We start from the raw sequence: 22,119 nt of genomic DNA, 5'->3' as shown, positions 1-22,119 counted from the left end.
TTGCTCAGGTGTTTGACTTGGCTGACCAGCAAAAAATGTGAGAGCTTGTAGATAAAACAAGAGTCTTTCCCTAATGTCTTGATAGGATGCAACATGGCCAAGTGTTAGCCTAAGCCATATAGATTTGAAGCCTCAAAGATTCCTTGGCTCTTCTCAGCTAGAGTAACATTTTGGGGTATCACAGTTGACATTGCTGTCTTTGAGCTAAAAGGGAGGGAAGAAATCAGCTAGGATTTCCACTCCAATTTCTGTTAATGAGTAGATGGAAAATGCACAAATACGATTGTTGGCTATGAACTTGCACTTGCATCTTCAATAATGACTGACATGCACAGCGGCAAACAATTGCTACCTGGCCTCTGACATGAAGAATATGAACCTGGACAAGTTGCTGAAGGCTTACCAGTGCCTGCGGAATCATTCTTCAACAAGCATCAATGTCTGTAGAAGGAAAGGGTAGAAAGTTGGAATAGGGGAGCAGCCAAGATAGTAAATGCAGACATTTTGTTTTAGTCCTGCACAATGTTTGGTTTCAAAAGGAAATTGGACACTTCAGGGAAATAAGCTTGCAGGGCTTCAGAGATATTGGAAAAATGAAACTAATTAGATTACCCTACAGAGAGCCGGAATAGGCTCGATAGGCTGGCCACCTCCTCTGTCACAATGACTCTGATTCTAAATGTTTTCAACAGTAAGTCAATGAAGTATTGATACTTGTTTTCAGCTATTGGAAATAAATTCTTAGTTAAAGGATAAAGATGCCAACTGTGCTTTAATTAGTAAAACTTGTTCTTGAAGCAATTCGAGTAATAACTACATGGGGAAAACAGAGAAATATGTTACATTTGATGGGCATATGAAGCTTTTCCGTTAATGCTGGTATTTTAAAAGACAGCAACTAATTCTAAACCAAGAATGAGTGATTCATTTGATGAACAGCCACTATTTTATTTAATTCCAGAATTACCAAGATGCTAGTGGCGTCGATCACATACCTGTGGTGCAAATCGATCTTACAGTACCATTGAGAGTACCAGGTAATTGAGGCAACTATTGCCGTGCTCTCACTTCCATTTATTGCATGTAAAAATTATTTGCTATACGTTACCTTGATTGTTTTTTAACCCAAGTATGTTGGCCACACAAAGCCAAAATGGAAGAGTCCCAGTTAAGCTGTTTTCCCTTAAATCTAGTTTTCCACAATAAATGAGCAATGAGCCGACATTGCTAATGTGATGTGCTGACTACATTTGTTTACCAGGGGAAAACATTGTTGTTTTGACTCTGCCACAAAATTACTCTGCACTGCCAGGTATGAATAATGGTGTCAGAACTTGCTGTCACCAAATAAGAAAGGGATTTTTAAAGCACACGGTCAGTGAGTGAGACAAAGACCAAATGAATATATTTGGGAATTTGGTCCAAAGTGGGAATTCAGTACATAGGGGAAAAGAGGTGCTTTAGGTAAGGTTTACTGCAGGAAGTAAAGTGTGCTGATTGGGGAGTTCAGTGAAGCACTGGGAAAAAGTGCTTTTTTCTATTTTTCAGCCCCCATTATTTGATTTCCACTTTGCAGCAGAAGGAGCAGGTAAAACTGGTGTTATTAGTTTTGTCAGTATTGTAAGTACTGTATTGTTTTATCAGTGTTGTAAAGTGGAGGCAGCTCGGTGGCACTGTGGTTAGCTCCAAGGACCTGGGTCCAATCCTGACCTCGAGTCTGTGTGGAGTTTGCATGTTCTACCCATGTCTGCTTGTGCTTTCTTCAGGTGCTCTGATTTCCTCTCACTGCCCAAAGATATGCTGGTTAGGTGGATTGGCTATGGTAAATTGTCCCCCACTGTGTGCCCTGTGATGGATTGACGTACCATCTTGGGTGTACCGCACCTAGTGCCCATTGCCTGTTGGGATAGGCTCCAACCCGTTGCGACCCTGATTTGGAAGTAGCGGTTCTGGAAACATGAGTGAGTATTGTAAAGTTTACTCGCAGTGCCAAGAGATGTAGGCTTCATTTATTTTAGCAATCAATTAATTAACACATTGAAGATGGCAGGGCAGGTGATGTGCTACAATTGCAAGATGTGGGAGCTTTTGGATGCCAATGTGATCTAGGGCGCAAGCATCTGCAATAAGCGTTTGCGGCTGCAGGAACTTTGCCTCCGAGCTATTGAGCTGGATGCCGAGCTGCAGACACTGCGGAGGGGGAAAGTTACCTAGACACTTTATTCCAGGAGGCGGCCACATCCCTTAGGATAGGATCTTCTGATTGGTCAGTGTCAGAGACAGGTGGGTGTGACTGTAAGTGAGGCAGGTAAGGGGACCCAAAGTGCAGGAGCCTGCACCCTTGCAATTGTCCAACAGGTTTGAGGTTTTTTTAGCTTGTTTGGATGAGTGGGGGCTGCTGAGTGGATGAGCTGACTTGCATGGCACTGTGGTTCAGGAAGTCATTCAAGGAGCGGGGAATTATAAGGAATGTAGTGGTAGTAGGGGATAGTATAGTAAGGGGGATTGACACTGTTCTCTGTAACAAAAGCGAGAGTTCAGGCAGCTTTGTTGCCTGCCCGGTGCCAGGGCTCAGGGTATCTGCTCGAGGCTGGAGAGGAACTTGCAGTGGGAGAGGGAGGACCCAGTTATCGTCATCCATGTTGGTACCAACGAAATAGGACAAAGAAGGAGGTTCTGCTTTCAGCCTGAGGAGCTTGGCACCAAATTAAGAAGCAGAACTTCAAAGGTCATAATCTCCAGGTTATTTCCTGAGCCACGTGCAAATTGGCATTGCACAAATAAGATTAGAGAGATGAATGTGTGGCTCAAAGACTGGTGTGGGAGAAGTGGGTTTTGGTTCGTGAGGCACTGGCACCAGTACTGGGGAAAGTGGGATCTGTACCAATGGGACCCGTCTACACTGGAACCGTGCTGGACTGGTGTTCTTGCGAACACTGGTATAACTAGCGAAGCAGAGAGGATTTTAAACTAAGCAGTGGGCACAAGGGATCAAATTTGGAAAGATGTGGTAAACCAAAGAGCAGAGACAAGGCAAAAGAGAGAGGTATTTTTACAGGAAAAGAAAAACAGACCGTGAAAGAAGGGATAGAATAAAAATCTAACAAATCAACAGATGAGACGAGAGGTTTTAAAAAGAAAGGATAAAACTAAAGGCTCTACCTGAATTTCAAAATTCCATTCGAAACAAAGCAGATGAACTGAGAGTACACACAGTAATAAATAAACACAATACAATATAAAAAAACAAAACAAAAACAGAATTACCTGGAAAAACTCAGCAGGTCTGGCAGCATCGGCGGAGAAAAAGAGAGTTGACGTTTCGAGTCCTCATGACCCTTCAACAGAACTAGGTGAATCCAAGGAAGGGGTGAAATATAAGCTGGTTTAAGGTGGGGGGGGTGGGGGCGGTGGGTGTGGGGAGTGGAGGGGGGTGGTGTGGTTGTAGAGACAAGCAAGCAGTGATAGAAGCAGATCATCAAAAGATGTCACAGACAAAAGAACACATAGGTGTTGAAGTTAGTGATATTATCTAAACGAATGTGCTAATTAAGAATGGATGGTAGGGCACTCAAGGTTTGGCTCTAGTGGGGGTGGGGGGAGCATAAAAGATTTAAAAATACTTAGAAATAATGGAAATAGGTGGGAAAAGAAAAATCTATATAATTTATTGGAAAAAACAAAAGGAATGGGGAAGAAACAAAAAGGGGGTGGGGATGGGGGAGGGAGTTCAAGACCTAAAGTTGTTGAATTCAATATTCAGTCCGGAAGGCTGTAAAGTGCCTAGTCAGAAGATGAGGTGCTGTTCCTCCAATTTGCGTTGGGCTTCACTGGAACAATGCAGCAGGCCAAGGACAGACGTGGGCAAGAGAGCAGGGTGGAGTGTTAAAATGGCAAGCGACAGGGAGGTTTGGGTCATTCTTGCGGATAGACTGCAAGTGTTCTGCAAAGCGGTCGCCCAGTTTACGTTTGGTCTCTCCAATGTAGAGGAGACCGCATTGGGAGCAACGAATGCAGTAGACTAAGTTGGGGGAAATGCAAGTGAAATGCTGCTTCACTTGAAAGGAGTGTTTGGGCCTTTGGACGGTGAGGAGAGAGGAAGTGAAGGGGCAGGTGTTGCATCTTTTGCGTGGGCATGAGGAGGTGCCATAGGAGGGGTTTGAGGAGTAGGGGGTGATGGAGGATTGGACCAGGGTGTCCCGGAGGGAACGATCCCTACGGAATGCCGCCGGGGGTGGGTGAAGGGAAGATGTGTTTGGTGGTGGCATCATGCTGGAGTTGGCAGAAATGGCGGAGGATGATCCTTTGAATGCGGAGGCTGGTGGGGTGATAAGTGAGGACAAGGGGGACCCTATGATGTTTCTGGGAGGGAGGAGAAGGCGTGAGGGCGGATGCGCGGGAGGTGGGCCGGACATGGTTGAGGTTCTATAATAGCCCTTACAGAGACATGGCTAAAGGAGGACATGGATTGGGTTCTGAATATTAAAGGGTATAGGACATGTAGGAAGGACAGGAAGTGAGGAAAAGTTTGTGGGGGGGGCCGGGGGGTGGGGGGGGCGGGGGGAGGCGGATGGCTCTGTTAGCTAATGATAGGTTGTCCCCCTTTATTGTGCTAATACTAAGTTCAGGAAACCAGGATGTGGAAACAGTTTGGGTAGAGATGAGAAATGCTAAAGGCAAGAAGACACTTGTGGGAGTTGTATAAGCCCCCTAACAGTAATCACATGGTAGGGCGAAGCATAAAGGAAGAAATAATAGGAGCTTGTCAAAAGGCACTGCAATAATCTAGGAGATTTTAATCTACATATAGACTGGAAACGTCAGATGGTCAAAGATAGCCTGGATGAGTTAACGATGTTTCCGGGATAGTTTCTTAGAACAGCATGTTCTGGAGCCAGCCAGAGAACAGGCTTTACTAGACCTGGTATTATGCAATGAGATGGGATTAATTAATAAGCGCATAACGAGGGCACCCCTAGATAACAGCAACCATAATTTGATTGAGTTTTACGTTGTATTTGAGGGAGAGAGGAGTAGGGGTCCAAAACTGTTTTTAAACTTAAATGAGGACAATTGTGAGGTGAAAGCAGAGCTGGCTAAAGTGAATTGGCAAATTATGTTAAGGGATAGGTCAATAGCGATGCAATGGCAAACATTTAAGGGGATATTTCAGAAGTGGTTAACTAATAAGGTTAAAGATAGTATCAGACTTAAAAGAAAAAGCATATAATTGTGTGAAGATTGGTGGAAGGTTGGACAGAATATAAATAACAGCAAAGGATGACTAAAAGATTAATGGAGGGGGGGAAATTAGAGTACGGGATAAAGCTAGCCAGAAGTATAAAAACAGTTTCTATAAATATTTTTAAAAGAACCAAGTTAACAAAGTGAGTTTTGAGCCTCTAGAAAGTAAGTCTTGGGAATTAATAATGGAAAATAAGGAGATGGCAGATGAATTGGACAGTTATTTAGCATCGGCATTCACTATAAAGGTTACAAGTAACATCTCAGCAGCTATAAATCAGGAAATAGAAGGGAGGGAGGAACTCAAGAAAATTACAATCACCAGGGAAGTGATACTGAGTAAGTTATTGGAACTGTGGGTTGACAAGTGCCCGGGTCCTGATGGGCTTCATTCTAGGACCTTAAAAGAAGTGGCTAGTGAGATAGTTGATGCATTGATTTTAATTTTCCAAAACTCCCTAGATTCGGGGAAGGTCCCATTAGATTGGGAGATAGGAAATGTAACTCCATTATTCAAAAAGGGAGGGAGACAGAAAGCGGGAAACTACAGGCCAGTTAGCTTAACATCTGTCACAGGGAAAATGTTAGCTATTATTGAAGCAGCTATAGCAGGGTACTTGCATAAGTTCAATAAGGTAATCAGGCAGAGTCAACATGGTTTTGTGAAAGGGAAATCCTGTTTAACCAACTTATTGGAGTTCTTTGAGGAAGTAACGTGCTGTGGATAAAGGGGAACCGGTGGATGTACTGTACTTAGATTTCCGGAGAGCATTTGATAAAGTGCCACACGAAATGTTATTGCGTAAAATAAAAGCTCATGGTATAGCGGGGTAACACATTGGCATGGATAGAAGATTGGCTGTCTAACAGGAAGCAGAGAGTAGGCATAAATAGGTCCTTTTCAGGTTGATGTAATGAGTGGCTTGCCACAGGGATCAACGCTGGGATCTCAACTGTTTACAATTTATATAAATGACTTGAAGGGATGGATGGGATGGTTGCCAATTTTGCTGATGACACAAAGATAGGTAGGAAAGTAAGTTGTGAAGAGGACAAAAAGAGGCTACAAAAAGATATACATTAAGTGAGTGAGCAAAGACCTGGCAAATGGAGTATAATGATGGGGAAATGTGATATAGTCCATTTTGGCAGGAAGAATGAAAGAGAAGCATATCTAAATGGTGAGAGATTGCCGAGCTTTGAAATACAGGGGGTCTTAGTGCATGAATCGCAAAAAGCTAGTATGCAGGTACAGCAAGTAATCAGGAAAGCTAATAGAATGTTATTATTGCGAGGGGAATGAATACATAAGTAGGGAGGTTATGCAGAATAGTCATGATGTGCTGTGTTCAGGATTGGTCATCTTATTTAAGGCAGAATGTGAATGCGTTGGAAGTAGTTCAGAGAAGGTTTACCAGACTAAATGTAGAATGGGAGGGTTGCTTCATGAGAAAAGGTTGGACAGGCTAGGCATCTATCTGCTGAGTTTAGAAGAGTAAAGAGGTGACTTGATTGAAACATAGATCCTGAGGGGTCTTGACAGGGTGGATGTGAAGAGGGTGTTTCCTCTTGTGGGAGAATCTAGAACTAGCGATCACTGTTTAAAAATAAAGAGTCACCCATTTAAAACAGAAATGAGGCGAGATTTTTTTCTGAGGGTCATGAGTCTTTGGAACACTCTTCCTGAAAAGGTGGTGGAAGCAGAGTCTTTGAATTTTTAAGGCAAAGGTGGATAGATCTTAAAACGCAAGGGAGTGATAGGTTATTGGAGGTAGGTGGGATTCAGTTTTCAGGTTAATTTCAGATCAGCCATAATATTAAAGGGTGGAGTAGGCTCGAGGGGCTGAATGGACTACTCCACTTGTTCATATGTAGAAGAATGTGTGCAAGATCACAAGGATTGTTGGGGGAGGTAGTGACAGCAGAGAATGGGAGTGATGAATCTTCAGCTGTTGACCAGAATATTATGTATTATATCTTATTAACTCAACCAATCATCCATATACTATTTGGGAGTTTTGGAGCAAATGGTTAGTTGCTCCCAAAATCTTTCAAATGGGGTGCATTAAAGCTGGCAATTTTCTGATTTACAAAATTGTGGGCTAATTCCTCAAAAATTTAATTTTCTTCAACCTTGATTACAGTTGAGTTTTTAAAATTCAGCCTAGTGCCAAGATTTCACCTAGATGACTAATGAGTGTGAAACAGCTTAAAAACTATCATGGTGCAGAAGATTTATGCAGTTGCCCTTTTTGTTGAGTTTCTCTAAATGTTTATAGTCATGTGTAATGTTACGATATGGCAGGTGGCATCTGCCAGGCTGACCAAATTCCAAAGGAAAACTTGGCCACGCTATCAAAACAATTTTGCAATTTTTATTTATTACGAGAAGGTTTGTGCACTGAAGTCAGAAGTAATGAGCCCACTACCACTTTAAGAGATTTTAAAGATTAAAACGCTTATTAACAAAAGAAAAAGTTAAACACACCCACGATTATAGTCACTATTATTTAGTCTTAACAGTTCCCAAAATTTTTACTTAACTGGATTCTCAACTACACACCCCTTTCGGGCAACAGTCCAAAATAGATTCTTAATCTATAAAACATGCAGCACAATTACCACAAGCACACACTCCCTCCTATAAGGGAGCTATTTCAGTTTATTTCGCCCCTCACTCAACAGTGAAACTCCAAAGGGTTTTAACACAACTCTGGTTACTGGAACAGCGAACTTCCCCAGAGTGGCTAGAGGCTGCTTTTCACAGTGCACCTTTCAAGATCTCACATGACCACCTCTTCCATCCTTCTTTAAATATTTTTCTTCCTTTTTGATCTGTAAATTCCATTATTTCTACCTGCCTTTGGAAGTCAGTTATCCCAGAATATAAAAATCTTTCATGTTGTCATTAGGGTCAGCACTTTTGGGGAAAAATAAAAGTAATAACTTTACAACTGGCAAGATTATTACGCCTAACATCTTACCATGCCCCTTTTGAAAAGCCAACAACCCCTCCCTTGTCTAAAAACACAAATTCCATTTTATTTAGCTTTTCTATTAACATTTCAAATACCTGTTTTTTTACATTTAACCCCTTTGATGATTCAAACCTTGCAGTCGAACAGTCTGTGGTTTATTTAAATTGTTCTCACACACAAACATAAGCATAAGCCTGCTTTAAAGTATCCCACAGTAATATCAGGAAAAATATGATATTCTTTTACAGTAGGTTGTTCCAATGCAGTGATCTATGTAGTATTGGTTACACAGGAATGCCTTTGTCAGATCAGTATCTTAAGCTGGAAGAAGAACGCAGGCAACAGCAGAAGCAGGATAGACAGAAAAAGAAGAAAAAACAAAAGAAAGACAAGAAAGGCAAACGTCGTCATGATTCACTTCATACTGAAAGTGATGAGGACATTGCTCCGGTTCATCATGTTGATATTATCACAGAAGAAATGCCTGAGGTTAGTAGCTAATTTTACCTTTATCATCCTGTGCTACTAAAATCAAATTAATTTGTGATTGAAGATCGATTTAACGGATGATTGGGGGAAAAAAAAATTGAGTTATGTGCATTAGATAGGTCATTAAAACTCCCACTAAAGCAATTTGAATGCCGTTGAAAGTTCATCATAACCCTGGATGTATCTGATAATATTGATATGGTTTAAGCAAATTGACAGGGCAAATAGGGTGATTATAGGCAGCCCATGATCACTATTAATTCCAGTTTTGCATATTGGAGGGATCAAGTTACTGCAGCTTTGAGAAATTATTGCACTACTCCATCTTTGGATAAGATGTTAATCCAAGGTAGCCTCTGCAAGCTGATGTGTAAGATCACATTCTCCTTTTCAAAGAGTAAGGAGTTTGTGTGTTTCAGCCAACCTTGATCCAGCAAGAGAGGTTTTGACTGTAGAAATGGTCATTTATTGCAGTTGTATTTGGGAGAATCGTGATGGGTACAGATTAGCTACCTTAAGTCCACTGCATATCAGCATACTTTTTTGGATGATGTATATTGACTCAAATTTCTCAAAATGATATATGAAGGCAGGACTTTTTTCTCTCTCAGCTGCTCTTGATCTCAATTTTGACCTGGATTTCCCATCACTTTTTTTTCCTTTTTTGCCTTCTTGCTATATGTCAATTTCTATATCTCATCATCACAAGTGCACTCTGTCAAGCGTGCATTCGCTCTTGCATGTACTCTCTCTGGTTCTCTTTCATTGTCATGTATATGCACTTTTTTCCCTCAGGTTATATCATTTATGTTCTCTCATGCTTATGCTGTTGTGCTCGTGCTCTCTCAATGTGAAATTTAGCAATGTTTAAGGAAGCTTTTTACAATTTCCAAATTGCCTTTTCTAAATACCAAAATATTAGCATTTTTGGTTAGTCTTCGTTCAAAGTCAACATGTATTTTACAGTGTGAGTTCTCTCAACTAGAAAGCTGAAGGAGTACTGGATAAATACAGGTCCACGCTGATCCAGACAAATGTTTTGTCAAAGTCAAATTATGGCATGCATCTTTTTCTCACTTTATTAATGTACTCAAAAGTATTTCCATAACTTGCATAAATTGTAACTCCTTAGGTTGAGGTTATTATCTTAATTCTTGCAGATCCCCCCCCCCCTTCTTGGTTTCATTATAATGGATTTTTTCACAGTGGATGCCAAATTAATGAACACAACATTCCAAAATTGTGCCTCAGTCTCTTTTTTAACTGGTAACTTTTCTGGTACTGTCTTCATCAACAGGACATTTTCAAAATTTCCTCTACTGAATTCCATCTCCCTTTTATTTCTCTGTCTAATGACTACCTTCATATCACGTCTGTAAATTAATTCGTATTGTTTTAACATAATATTTGGTTAGACCCCAACTAGTACACTGATACTCATGTTGAAGTGAAATGAATAGTTGTGGAGGAGAGTGGAATTAGTGGAAAAAATGATTGGTGAAGAGGTATGTTTTGTTTTTTTTTTTAAAACACTTATTGATAATGCAGCCACTACAATGGTTTCTTCATCACCAGTGAAAAGTGACCTTTAATACTCCACTTCTTTTAATAAGGCTTTTCAAACTGAACTTTACCAACGCACTGTTTATTGTTTTTGGGTTTTGTTCAGAATGCCTTACCTAGTGATGATGATGATAAAGATCCAAATGATCCGTACAAAGCGCTGGATATTGACTTGGATAAGTAAGTATACATTTGTTTGTCACAAAGTCAAGAAGCTACTTTTTTAGATAACTATTAGCATTTATTCTGTTTGCAGCTGACATTTACAAAAGGTGCTTATAACAAATTTATTATTGGTTCTGGTAAACGTTCAAGTGATTTCTAAAGCAGTGAGCTGCGGCTCAGTTAGTCAGCACTCTTGCATCTAAGTTAAAGATTTTGGGTTCAAGTCTCACTCCAAGACTTGAGCACAAAAATCAAGAATGACGGTCCATTGCCAGGCTTACTGAGTGCCACAGTGTTGGTGGTGCCATCTTTTGGATGAGACATTAAATCTTGGCCGCATTTGCTCCTCAGCAACATGTAAAAGGTCCATTTACTCTATTTTAAAGAACAACAGAAGTTATTCCTATATCCTTTAGCAAAGACAAAGATTATCTGGTCATTATCACATTGCTGTTTGTGGAGTTTGCTGTGTGCAAATTGGCAGCCACGCTTCATACTTTGCACTCCAAAAAGCATTTTGTTGACCCTAAAGCGCTTTGAGATGCCCTGCAGCCATGTAAGACTCTGGATAATTGCAGTCTTTCTTTTACGTATATGATCGCAAGGATTATTCTCTCATACTGGTGCTCACTATTGTTTAGTTTTCTAGAATAAACATTTTGTGTGTTAACAATGTTTAATCAATTTTTGTGCATTGATTAATAATTACACGTTTTTTTTTCACAGATAATCTGAGTCTTTCCCCTGTGTTTATGCACTTTTAAACAAATGATTGGAATTTGTACTTTCATTTAGTATATCAAGTTTGGATGCTTCAGGAAAAGCTATAATTTTAGATCTATTCCTCCTATATTTTGAGTATCTTCTGCCGCTCTTTAGATTTAGTTCTTTCTCTTCCTTTCCTTGCCATTTTATCACTTCCAATAGAATTTTGACTGCCCCCAGAGCTGTATGTCTGGCTTGCATTAACTGAGCCACGTGAGCTGACTTTCTCTTTTCGTTTTGTCTTCTCTTTTTGCCCTCACCCCCCAATCTCTTGCATTGCATCTCCCTCGGTAGCCCAGTCATGAACAAATGTTTACCATATGGGAAATTGCAAAGCACACAAACAGTGTGAAGTGGCATATCTATATCAAGTCTTTACCAATTTAAACAGATTCTAATTGACAAAAAGAATGGCAAAATTATTAAATGGGTATAAGATTGCATATACAAACAGCGTATAATTCAGCCAACTAAAGATTTTTTTTAAAGGTGTGGTCGTGTTTTTAAATGCATAATATTGAATGAATTACTGTACTTTTGAACAGGAGTAAAGTTAACATATATGCACATACAGGATTTGAGAGACACACTAAACTTCCACTCTACTTGCCAACCCCATCTTATTACAGAATCACAATTGGAGTAATTTTACATCTCTGGGCACATAACTCCATGAAAACTTTTGATTCCAGATGTAACTACAGAAGTAGCAAAATTTGTCATGCTAACACAGCTAATTTTAATATCAGTGCTTAGTGAATTTTATAATTGCTCCAAAATGAGTATCACTAATCTTGGGCTGTTTAATTAGTTCTGTGACTCTCTCTTTTTCTCTCCTTCCACACTTAATATGCCACTCCATTTTTTTTTTCTGTCGTTCTTTCTTTTCTGTCTTTCTTTCTACTGCTCGCACAACCATCATCTTTGTGTCCCAACAAAAGTCTAAATCCCATGAAAAAAGCAAGGTATGTAAAGTGTAATGCTTTATTTTTAAAATTTATTTGTGATCTTCTATAAATTTGACTTGGAGATGGGTGTTTGTTTTTAAGGATTTAACCCTTTGATATCCATTCATTAAACTACATTTTTCTAAATATGATAAAATGTTATGCAACTTAGTATTTTGTATTTAAATTTGCAATTTCAGCCATCAAAGGGTTAAACTCTGTCATAAACCATACAGTCACTGGTGTTTAGTAAAAACCACATCAATGAGTTACATTAGAAAACTGTGGAAAGGTTGAAATTCTGCTTTTGATGAGTCTCCCAATATCACAAAATAGGCAGTTTATTGTGATTATATCTATTAACCCCAAGTCATGACTTGCCTTACATTTGTTGTTGGGATACTTGATAAAGGCTTCTTCACTTGCAATTCTGTTCTTTGTCAAATTGGTATGATATTCTGAGTGTGTTTCTCAAGTACCGACTTATTTACGGACTAAACCAGTGCGCTCGGATTTTCTGTTTGGTAAACTTCCCTTGGCGTTCTGACCTTTTTGAAATTTGTAAATGCTTTTCACAGTTTATTTGATTGTGTGCATTAACTAGCTGCCTGTTGCTTTCTGATCTTAACCAGCTTTTTCATGTTCTGAAGTTTCTCTCAAAAACTGGCCATTCATTTAAAATACCTGTCAGTAATTTTTAAATGCTTTATCCCTTCCCTTCATCCTCCAATGTTTCCTAATAACTACACCCAGAAGCACCAGTGCTCCATTTTATAATTGATCAATGATTCAAATTGAGCAAATCTATTTTTTAAATTACCTGATTTCAGAATTTTGGATTGGTCTTTAAAAATAGAGGGTTGGAATTCTGTGTTGACTAGGAAAACATTCAATTCTCGCTGTCAAAATTACATATATTGGTCAGACTTGATGAGTAACATGTTTTCAGCAGGTTCAAGGTTTCTTCCAAATGTGGATGTGCTGAGAACTCTGTATCAGACTGTCTTGCGAGTGTTACCTAGGATTTTCCTAGTTGTGTTCACCTCAATCCACCTGGGCTGTTCTGTGTATGAATTGTAGAAACATTGTTTTAATGTACTGGTTTGGTGAGACTAAGATTATGGAGCAGTGAATGGAATCCAAAACTTGTCCTTACCATAATTTTATTGAACCTAATAGCCACTTAATTGTACAATTTTATTCCTATGCTATTTTAAAGGCCTTTGGCAGATAATGAAAAACTGCCTGTCAGGACACACCGAGTAATTGAAAAGAAATCACCGGAAGTTGAAGCTGCCCCAGAAGAGGAAAAAAGCAAAAAAACTAAGAAAGCAAAGAAAGAAAAAGATAAAAAGAAGGACAAAGAGAAAAGGGTAAACTAAACCATTTTGAATTTTTAATAGTTTGTGGAATTGTGTTGGCCCCGGTGCTGTTTAAAGTAGCTTAATTTAGAACAATGCGGACTATTATCTAAATGATGGATAAATAAGGTCTAAACATTGGATGGCATCTCATGACAGAGTCACCAAATATTCTCTAAATTTTAGGGATCAGTTTCCGACCCAGCCTGGACTACTTGGTGCATGTGTGGCAGTAAAATACCTCAAACTAGTCCTAATTGAGTGCAAAACTATAACACAAACTTAACAGAACTTAATTACGATGAACTGTCCATTTGATTCTCATTGGCTGAAATAGTTGATAGCCAAATTACATTGTTGTGGTGGGATGTTGTTCTGAAGTTGAAGTTCAGGCACATTATTGGAGGAGTACAGTAGGGAAGACCTTTACTCAACACCTAGCCTGTTAATGACCTGAATTTATATTTGGTGAACAAAATAATGTGAAACCGTCAGCAAAATCACAGCCTATTTTAAAGCTATGTTCCAGCATAAAATTGTTTCAGTTATTAATATGATTATTTGCTGAAGACTGGATGTATCATTTCAGTTATTTCAAAAGCAGTTACAGATCTTGAACATGTAAATGAATTATAATGGTTTCATTGGGCATTCCTGGTTGCTGTGTTAGTCATTAAATAAGCTTAATAAAGCATGAGATGCAGTAATGTACTCTTAAAATACTCAATGTTCACATTTCCTTTTACCCATGTCGGAGAACTCATTATTGTTGATGATGCATGTTATCATTAGAACAGTAAGATTCTATTCTTAGTTTTTAAACTGTTGGTCTAATTATTACCCCTTTTAATAATACCATGTGTCGTAGGAATGTGTTACTATTCAAGAGCTGTTCATCCTTGCTATTTCACTTCTTGAAAACTTGGTGCATCTCTTTCCTTGTGGTTGCTTTGGTGAAAGTTGTTGTACCAAGGGAAATGTTTTTCTATCATGAGGGAATCTAACCATCTCCTCCTGACATTCAGCAGTATTGCTATTGCTGAATCTCCCAGTAACAACATCCTGGGAGTTACCATTGATCAGAAACTTAACTGGATTAGCCATATAAATACTGTGGCTGAGAGCTGGTCAGAGACTGGGCATTTTGCGGCAAGTAACTCCCCAAAGCCTATCCATCATCTGCAAGGCGCAATGTAGGTGTTGAAGCACTCCCCACTTGCTTGGATGAATGCAGCTCCAACAACATTCAAGAAGCTCAACAGCATCCAGGACAAAGCAGCTGCTTGATTGGCACCCCATCCCACCACCTTAAACGTTCACTCCCTCCGACACCAGTGCATTGTACCATATACAAGATGTATTGCAGCAAATTGGCAAAGCCTCCTTCGACAGTACCTTCCAAACCCACACAAATGGCCATCTTGAAGGACAAGACAGCAGACAAATGGGGATACCACCACCTGCAAGTTCTCCTACAAGTCACATCATCCTGACCTGGAACTATATCGCACTTCCTTCACTCTTGTTAGGTCAAACACCTGGAACTCTTTCCCTAACAGTACTATGTTTGTACCAACACCAGACGGACTGTAGCAGTTCAAAAGGTGGCTCATTACGACCTTCAATGCTGGCCTTGCCAATGGCACATTCATCCCATGAAGGAAAAAATTATTGGCAGCACACTTAATTTTCTAAGTGCCATAATTTGCAATAACTACCCTTGACATGCACTGGTGAATTAGTTATTTTTAGATTTTTAAAAAATAAATGATTGGAATATATTTACTATCTGGAAGTCACCAGCTTTTGTTGAGTATGTTTCTCTTGATTAAATACTTATGTTTGATTCTGTAGCGCTGTAACTATCCAGTTCTTGCAGTAGGCTTGCAGTAAGATAGACTGTGCAAGAGGGCACTTCTTGCTAAGTTGGAATCATGTTGGCAGCCCTTGCCTGCTGTCTGAGGAGAATTAAGTTATATTCTTCACAAATATGATTGCTTTATGTTTCTGTGCTATCTGTTCTCTTGGTACAGAAAAGTAAAGAAAAAGTTAGCAAAAAGCATAAGAAGTCTTCTGAAAATGCAGAGAATGAACATGCTGCACCTGAAGAAATGATTACAGCTACATCCAAAGAGGAAGAAAATGAAAAGCCCACAGGAGAGGTCAGTACTGTATATTTGACAAAAAAATCCCTCATTTAATAATTAAGTAAATTGTTGGTCAAAGATGGTCATTATCGAAGATGGTCATTTCTTGCGTGCATTGAGTCATCTGTTGTGCATTCTAATGTGGAGCCCAATTGCAGACCTGCATGGCTTTCCACTGTGCAGGCAAGGATAAATTCTGATTTTTGTTAGGACTGCCCAGTCTTTCTTGCTTGCCTTTTGTCCTTTGCTGTTTCTATTTTCTCACCTGCAATATACTGTAATGTGGGGGTGAATACTGAAGGAGTGCATTTCTGATACAATGAGAAGTGTGTGGAGTTGTGAGGTGTGCACACAAGAAACAGTTGCCTGTGAGTTGATTGCATTGGAGATGGGATCACGCTTGGCCAGCCCCCCACACCCAGTCTTACCTCCCCTAGAACAGGTCTCAATGTCCCAGGAACCTGAAACCTTCCCCCTCACACCATCTCTTCAGCCATGTATTCATCTGATATATCCTGCTATTTCTACTCTGACTAGCATGTGGCACTTGTGGTAATCCTGAGATCACTACCTTTTTGAGGTCCTACTTTTCAACTTACTTCCTAACTCCCTATATTCTGCTTTTAGGGCCTCATGCCTTTTTTAACCTATGTCATTTGTACCAATGTGTACCACGACCACTGGCTGTTCACCCTCCCCCTTCAGAATGACCTGTAGCCGCTCTGAGACATCCTTGACCCTAGCATCAGGGAGGCAACATACCATCCTGGAGTCTTGTTTGTGGCCACAGAAACGCCAATCTATTCCCCTTACAATTGAATCCCCTATACCTATTGCATTCCCACACTTTTTACTCCTTCCCTGTGCAGCAGAGGCAATTGTGGTGCAACGAATTTGGTTGTTGCTGCTTTCCCCTGAGGGGCCATTCCCCTCAACAGTATCCAAAGTGGTATATCTGTTTTGCAGAGGAATAGCCCACAGGAGATTCCTGCACGCCTGCCGAGTCCTCTTGCTCTGCCTGGTGGTCACCCATTCCCTTCCTGCCTGTGGACCCTTAGCCTGCGATGTGACCACCTCTCTATATGTGCTATAGAGATACTATACTCTCCGCCTCGCGGACGCTCCACAGTGTCCCCAGCCACCGCTCCAACTCCAAAGCCCAGGCTTCCAGGAGCTGCAGCTGGAGACATTTCCCGCACACACACTGGATCCAGGCACTGGGCATGTTCCTGGCTTCCCACATAGAACAGGAGGAGCACACTGCAGGTCTGAGCTCTCCTGCCATGACTTACCCCTTTAAATTAAATTAAACCTTTTGGAAGATAATTAATATCAAATAATATCAATTATTCTAGGACCCTTCTTCCCTGCTGCTTGTTGTTACAGAATAGAGCCCTTAACAAACGATGAGCCACAAAATAAGAGCTTAAAAAGTATAAGCGATAAAAGTAGTAAATACTTACTTGACCATACTCAAAGGATCACCTTCATTCCCTCCTCACTGAACTCCCAAAGCAGCACTCCAGTGCAGACTGTGATGCTGACTGCAGGACACTCATCCCAGACTGCTTCACAGCAATGTCCTGCAGTCAGCATGGCTGTGAAGCAGTCTGGGAAGAGTATCCTGCAGTCAGCGTCATACTCTGCACTGGAGTGCTGCTTTGGGAGTTCGGTGAGGAGGGGATGACACGCTTCGCAGACATTTTACACGCAAACTTGCAAATGGGCCTAAGGCTGCCACAATCAGACCTGAAAAGTGCCTGCTCGGCTTCAAATTACCTGGAAAGGCAAAGAAGCTCAAAAATTTGAGCAACCGGATAAGCAAGCCATTTTGTGCCGCTGCTATGCCATGGCGATGTAGATGGTATTCTCCACTAATAGGGTGTTACCATCAGTCCAGAAAGACATTCTGCCAACCACGCATTTGAGCAATGTCAGTGCTGGCGTGATGCCAGGTACGTAGGCCATACATCCCAACGGAGTGGCCGATTTGAGTCGGCCAGTGTTCCTTTTAGCAGTTCATAATAGACAGAGTACAGACAGCACTTGACCAGGCCATAATTGCAAAATCCAATATAAAACATTTACTGTTGAATGCGATTCCATGATTGGGCAGTACCTGCTGAACAATCCTAAGCGTGCCAATAGCTCCATTAGCAAACAGTTTGACATGATCAGCCAAGCTCATAATGTGCCTCATTTATACTTGCTAAAAGCATACGTTCATACGCAAGGACCTGCTCTCTGCAAACAAAAGGAGTATGTTCAACCCTTGCGCCTTCTTTTGAATTGCCCAGAAACTTGGGGAGCTTGTAGCTTCCTGCTGTTTCCTCCATGGCATCACCTTGGCCAATCAGTCGACTTAACAACCAACCAGTACCATTTTCTCCTGTGTGAATTGTTGTGATAGTTTGAAATGTGGCATCTTGATTTTGTCCTGATGACTGCAAGACAAATTTCAGCAATGTGCCTCTTTCCAGCAAAACACTAAAAACACCATTGACTAAACGTTATCTTTTGTAGACAACTTATCACAGAATCACAGTGCAGAAGAGGCCCTTCGGCCCATCGAGTCTGCGCCGACATGAGAGACACCTGACCTACCTACCTAATCCCATTTAAATCAGCACTTGGCCCATAGCCTTGAATGTTGTGACGTGCCAAGTGCTCATCCAGGTACTTTTTAAAGGATGTGAGGCAACCCGCTTCCACCACCCTCCCAGGCAGCGCATTCCGGACCGTCACCACCCTCTGGGTAAAAAAGTTTTTCCTCACATCCCCCCTAAACCTCCTGCCCCTCACCTTGAACTTATGCCCCTTTGTGACTGACCGTTCAACTAAGGGGAACAGCTGCTCCCTATCCACCCTGTCCATGTCCCTCATAATCTTGTACACCTCGATCAGGTCGCCCCTTAGTCTTCTCTGCTCCAATGAAAACAACCCAAGTCTATCCAACCTCGCTTCATAACTTAAATGTTTCATCCCAGGCAACATCCTGGTGAATCTCCTCTGCACCCCCTCCAGTGCAATCACATCCTTCCTGCTGATTCTGTGATCCCAACTCTCTCATCTTGGAAGTAAATGGACAGTTTAAAGCACAGCTGTTTATAGCCCCACATTCGCGATACTTTTTTCTGGGACTTTGGAGACTTGCAGTCCATTCACTGTTAGCACTGGCTGCTGCCATTGTCTTCAGTTGTAAATATCTTGCATCACCTTCCAAGTAAAACAATCTGGCCCTCTAGCAATCAGATCACCCAGTCTGCTGTCAGGCAGACTTCAGAACAGCACATGATCCCTTTCATTTTATCTTAAAGAGACAATCCCAAAATGTCACCATTGAGCTTTAAAAGACTATTATAAGTGAAAGTGAGCAGGGTATAGATGAGGGTTTCAGCACCTGACTTGGGACTGGGGCCAGGTTATGTTATGGAAGTGGAAGCAGGCAGTCGGTATAATGGAGAGGATGTGGAGTCAAAAACTCAGCTCCGGTCTAATAGGATGCCAAAGCTGCAAACACTGTGTTTCAGCCTGAAACACTGACTTGGGAAAGGGATGGAATGGGTGCTGAAGTTATCGAGTTGGTGGTAGGGGTCAAAGATCATAGTTTTGGCCACCAATGTTTAGCGAAGTGAAATTACAGGGCTGGACGAGAAGTCTCAAAATAGAGGTACTGGAACAGTAATGGACAGGGAAAGCTGGGTGCCTTCAGCATACATGTGGAAGCTGATCTCATGTTTGCCTATGACTCTGGGGGCCAGCATGTACATGAGGAAGAGGGAAGATCAAAGATTGATCCTTGGGCAGTTGTGGAGGTAATGGAAGTAAGGGATTGAGGAAAGTGGAGTTGAAGCCATTACTAGAGATGCTGTGGCTGTGATTGCATATTTAAGTAAAAGTAAGCAAAGACAATACCACTGAGCTGGACAGCATAAGAGAGACATTGGTGCAGGATGAAGTAGTCCACCTTGTCAAAGGCTACAGATGCGTCAGTTGGAAAAATTATTTGCGCCCACAGCCACACAACAGTTCATTTGTGAATTTGATTAGGTTGTATGTGCTATGGCAGAGACAGAAAACTGATTCAAACAGCAATTTGCATCAAAGTTCCTCTGTCCATTTGTCTTTTTTATTCTCTACAACTTTGTGTAATTTTTACTCCATGTTCCATAATCAGAAATTTTGTATATAATCTTGCTGGAATTTTTTGTTTTTCTTGTTCAGGTATCAGATCTGGACTTCTGGTTATCTAATGCTCCAGTACAAAGCAAACCACAGGTCAGTATACTTGGAGGTCCATTCACCCATTATCAGCTACTTATTTTAGATCGTGGTCCCTAAGCTGGATAGTTTGTAAAGGATGCAGCTTACAAACAATTTCTCAAAAACAGCTAGCTTTTTTTTAATTTATAGAAATTTCAGGAATGGAAATAGTGGTGTGTGTGGTGTTTATTATACAATGTTTGAAGTTCTTGAGAGAACAATATTTAAATTTACTGACAATGCCAAATACAGCCAGTGCAACTTGTAATGTGAAAGGCTGCAGAAGAACACAGGCTAGCAGAATGGACAGACAAGTGGCAGACACAATTCAGAGTAGAAACATATTAAGTAATTGCATTTTGGAAATAAGAATCAAGCTAGGAAATTCACTTTTCATTTAAAATCTTAAAATTTAGTGAGGGAATGGAAGAACCTTAATGGATCAATAAAACACTTATCCTCAATAAATATGGCTATAAGAAAGGCAAGGGAAGCCATTATTTTGTAACTAGAATATGTAAATAGATGGTTAGAGCTTAATTAGGCTGAAGTTAAGAGTATTCTCTGTAGGGAATTTGATTAATAGGAAGATATAAAACAATGAACGATAATTCACTAACTTTGCTAGGAATGAGGAGTTACAAATTTGTAAAGATGCCTTAGAAGTTGGGGATTGCTTTCCACTAGGGCTGGAAGGTTTAGAGAAACTTGATAGAGGTATTCAAATTTATGCAACTTTGTTATGGTAAATAACGATGGAATGTTCCCACTTTTCATCAAGTAACAAGGGCATAAATTTTTAGATAATCGCAAGGGCATAAATGTTAAGATAACAGCAAAAATCCATTGAAGTGAAGGTTAAAATATTTCTCCGCATAAATGGTAGGAATCTGCAATAAACCATTAAAGCCGAATTCCTGTCAAAATGAATCAATTTCTGGAAAAGCTATGAAAGGATGGGCAGAAAACAAGATAGTAGGATTAGACAATGTGGCTAATGGAGAGGAACAGTGCAGGGGCAGGGACTTGACAGATCTCTCTTTGAGCTATAGGGCCCTAACTTCCTCGGGGTAGCAATCAGTGTTGGATTGCCACTCCGTGCCCACTTAGCTATGCCAAATTTATTCGGTGCCTGGCTTTCTGACTCAGGCCGGATGCGATCCAAACAGCGCGGCTCTCTCCGAAGCCCAGTGCCGCAGTCCAGCAGAGTCAAATGCGAGACACGCCCCCTTTTTTTTTTTACAACACTAGCTGCCGTAAATCAGGTATGTTTTTAAAGGTCTGATTGAAATTGACAGACCAGGGGGAAGGTAAGTGTCTACGGTAATTGGGGGGGAATGGGGGGGCCAGGTGGGGATATGGGGGGAGGAATCTGACATCGGTGGGTGGGAGTCAGACATTTGGGGTGGGGGAGTGAGAATTGAGCCCGTGTTGGTGGGGGAGTGAGGAGTCTCATGAGACTTGGATTCCCCTCACGGGATTCCTCCCCTTGGGGAGCAAAGGGCAGTTGGGCGGGGGGGTGGGATCGCTCTGGGTCTTTACAATAGTTACCCAGAAGTTGAGGTTTTAATTCTTATTTTTTCCTAAGTAACAATTGGAGGTAACCCTGTCGGAACCATCCGAAGTTTGCAACTTAAATCGTGTTTTCGGATGGTTCGCAGCACAGAGTAATTGCCCAAGGGATTTTGCACTTCCAGGCAATTGCTGAGCAAATGATTAACTGTGAAGTTCCGAGATGGATTCCGCAGCACACCTTTTGGGCTGTGCACCACCACTACTACCCCCCCCCCCCCCCCCCCCCCCCCCCCCCCCCCCCCAGTAATCTACTGCTGGGAGCTCGGAAGTTACGGCCCAAGTTTGGCTAACCCTTCCAAATGTAGGTAATAAGAATGACAATTTGCCTATTACTACTTGTACTTTTTGAAGTACAAAGTTAATGACTCGTTTGAATTTTTTATATGTTTATATAATAAATGAAAACTATAGCCAAGAATTTTGCTGCCAGTATTTTGGCGAAGTTTGCTAGCCTTTGCTGATTGATCTATGCTGAAGTATTTGTGTCAGAACTGCTAATACGTTGAACGTCCTTGTGCTCCTTAAATTATGTAACTGCATGCAAGTGGAGGATTTATACTCTGGAATTAACATTTCTGGTGCAGTATGCAGTGGTGTATTAGTTGTAGTACTGAGCTAGCAG

At 41.0% G+C, this 22,119-nt stretch overlaps 1 protein-coding gene across 4 annotated transcripts in view; it reads left to right on the top strand.

The window, feature by feature from the left end:
- The window catches only part of ap3d1 (adaptor related protein complex 3 subunit delta 1), a 96,599-nt gene that overhangs the window by 60,010 nt on the left and 14,470 nt on the right, over nt 1-22,119 (top strand). For 3 of the 4 annotated variants that reach the window (XM_041204684.1, XM_041204683.1, XM_041204686.1), the window contains exons 20-26: nt 962-1,037; nt 8,515-8,711; nt 10,381-10,454; nt 12,146-12,169; nt 13,371-13,524; nt 15,546-15,674; nt 19,884-19,937. In XM_041204684.1, coding sequence (XP_041060618.1) covers nt 962-1,037; nt 8,515-8,711; nt 10,381-10,454; nt 12,146-12,169; nt 13,371-13,524; nt 15,546-15,674; nt 19,884-19,937 — 708 coding nt within the window. The remainder of the gene's footprint in view (nt 1-961; nt 1,038-8,514; nt 8,712-10,380; nt 10,455-12,145; nt 12,170-13,370; nt 13,525-15,545; nt 15,675-19,883; nt 19,938-22,119) is intronic. The other variant, XM_041204685.1, reaches the window with a different exon arrangement.

The sequence above is a fragment of the Carcharodon carcharias genome, chromosome 14, assembly GCF_017639515.1.
Source record: "Carcharodon carcharias isolate sCarCar2 chromosome 14, sCarCar2.pri, whole genome shotgun sequence".
NCBI lineage: Eukaryota > Metazoa > Chordata > Chondrichthyes > Lamniformes > Lamnidae > Carcharodon > Carcharodon carcharias.
Note: the sequence above shows the minus strand (reverse complement) of the source record. Positions and strands in the feature narration are given on the sequence as shown.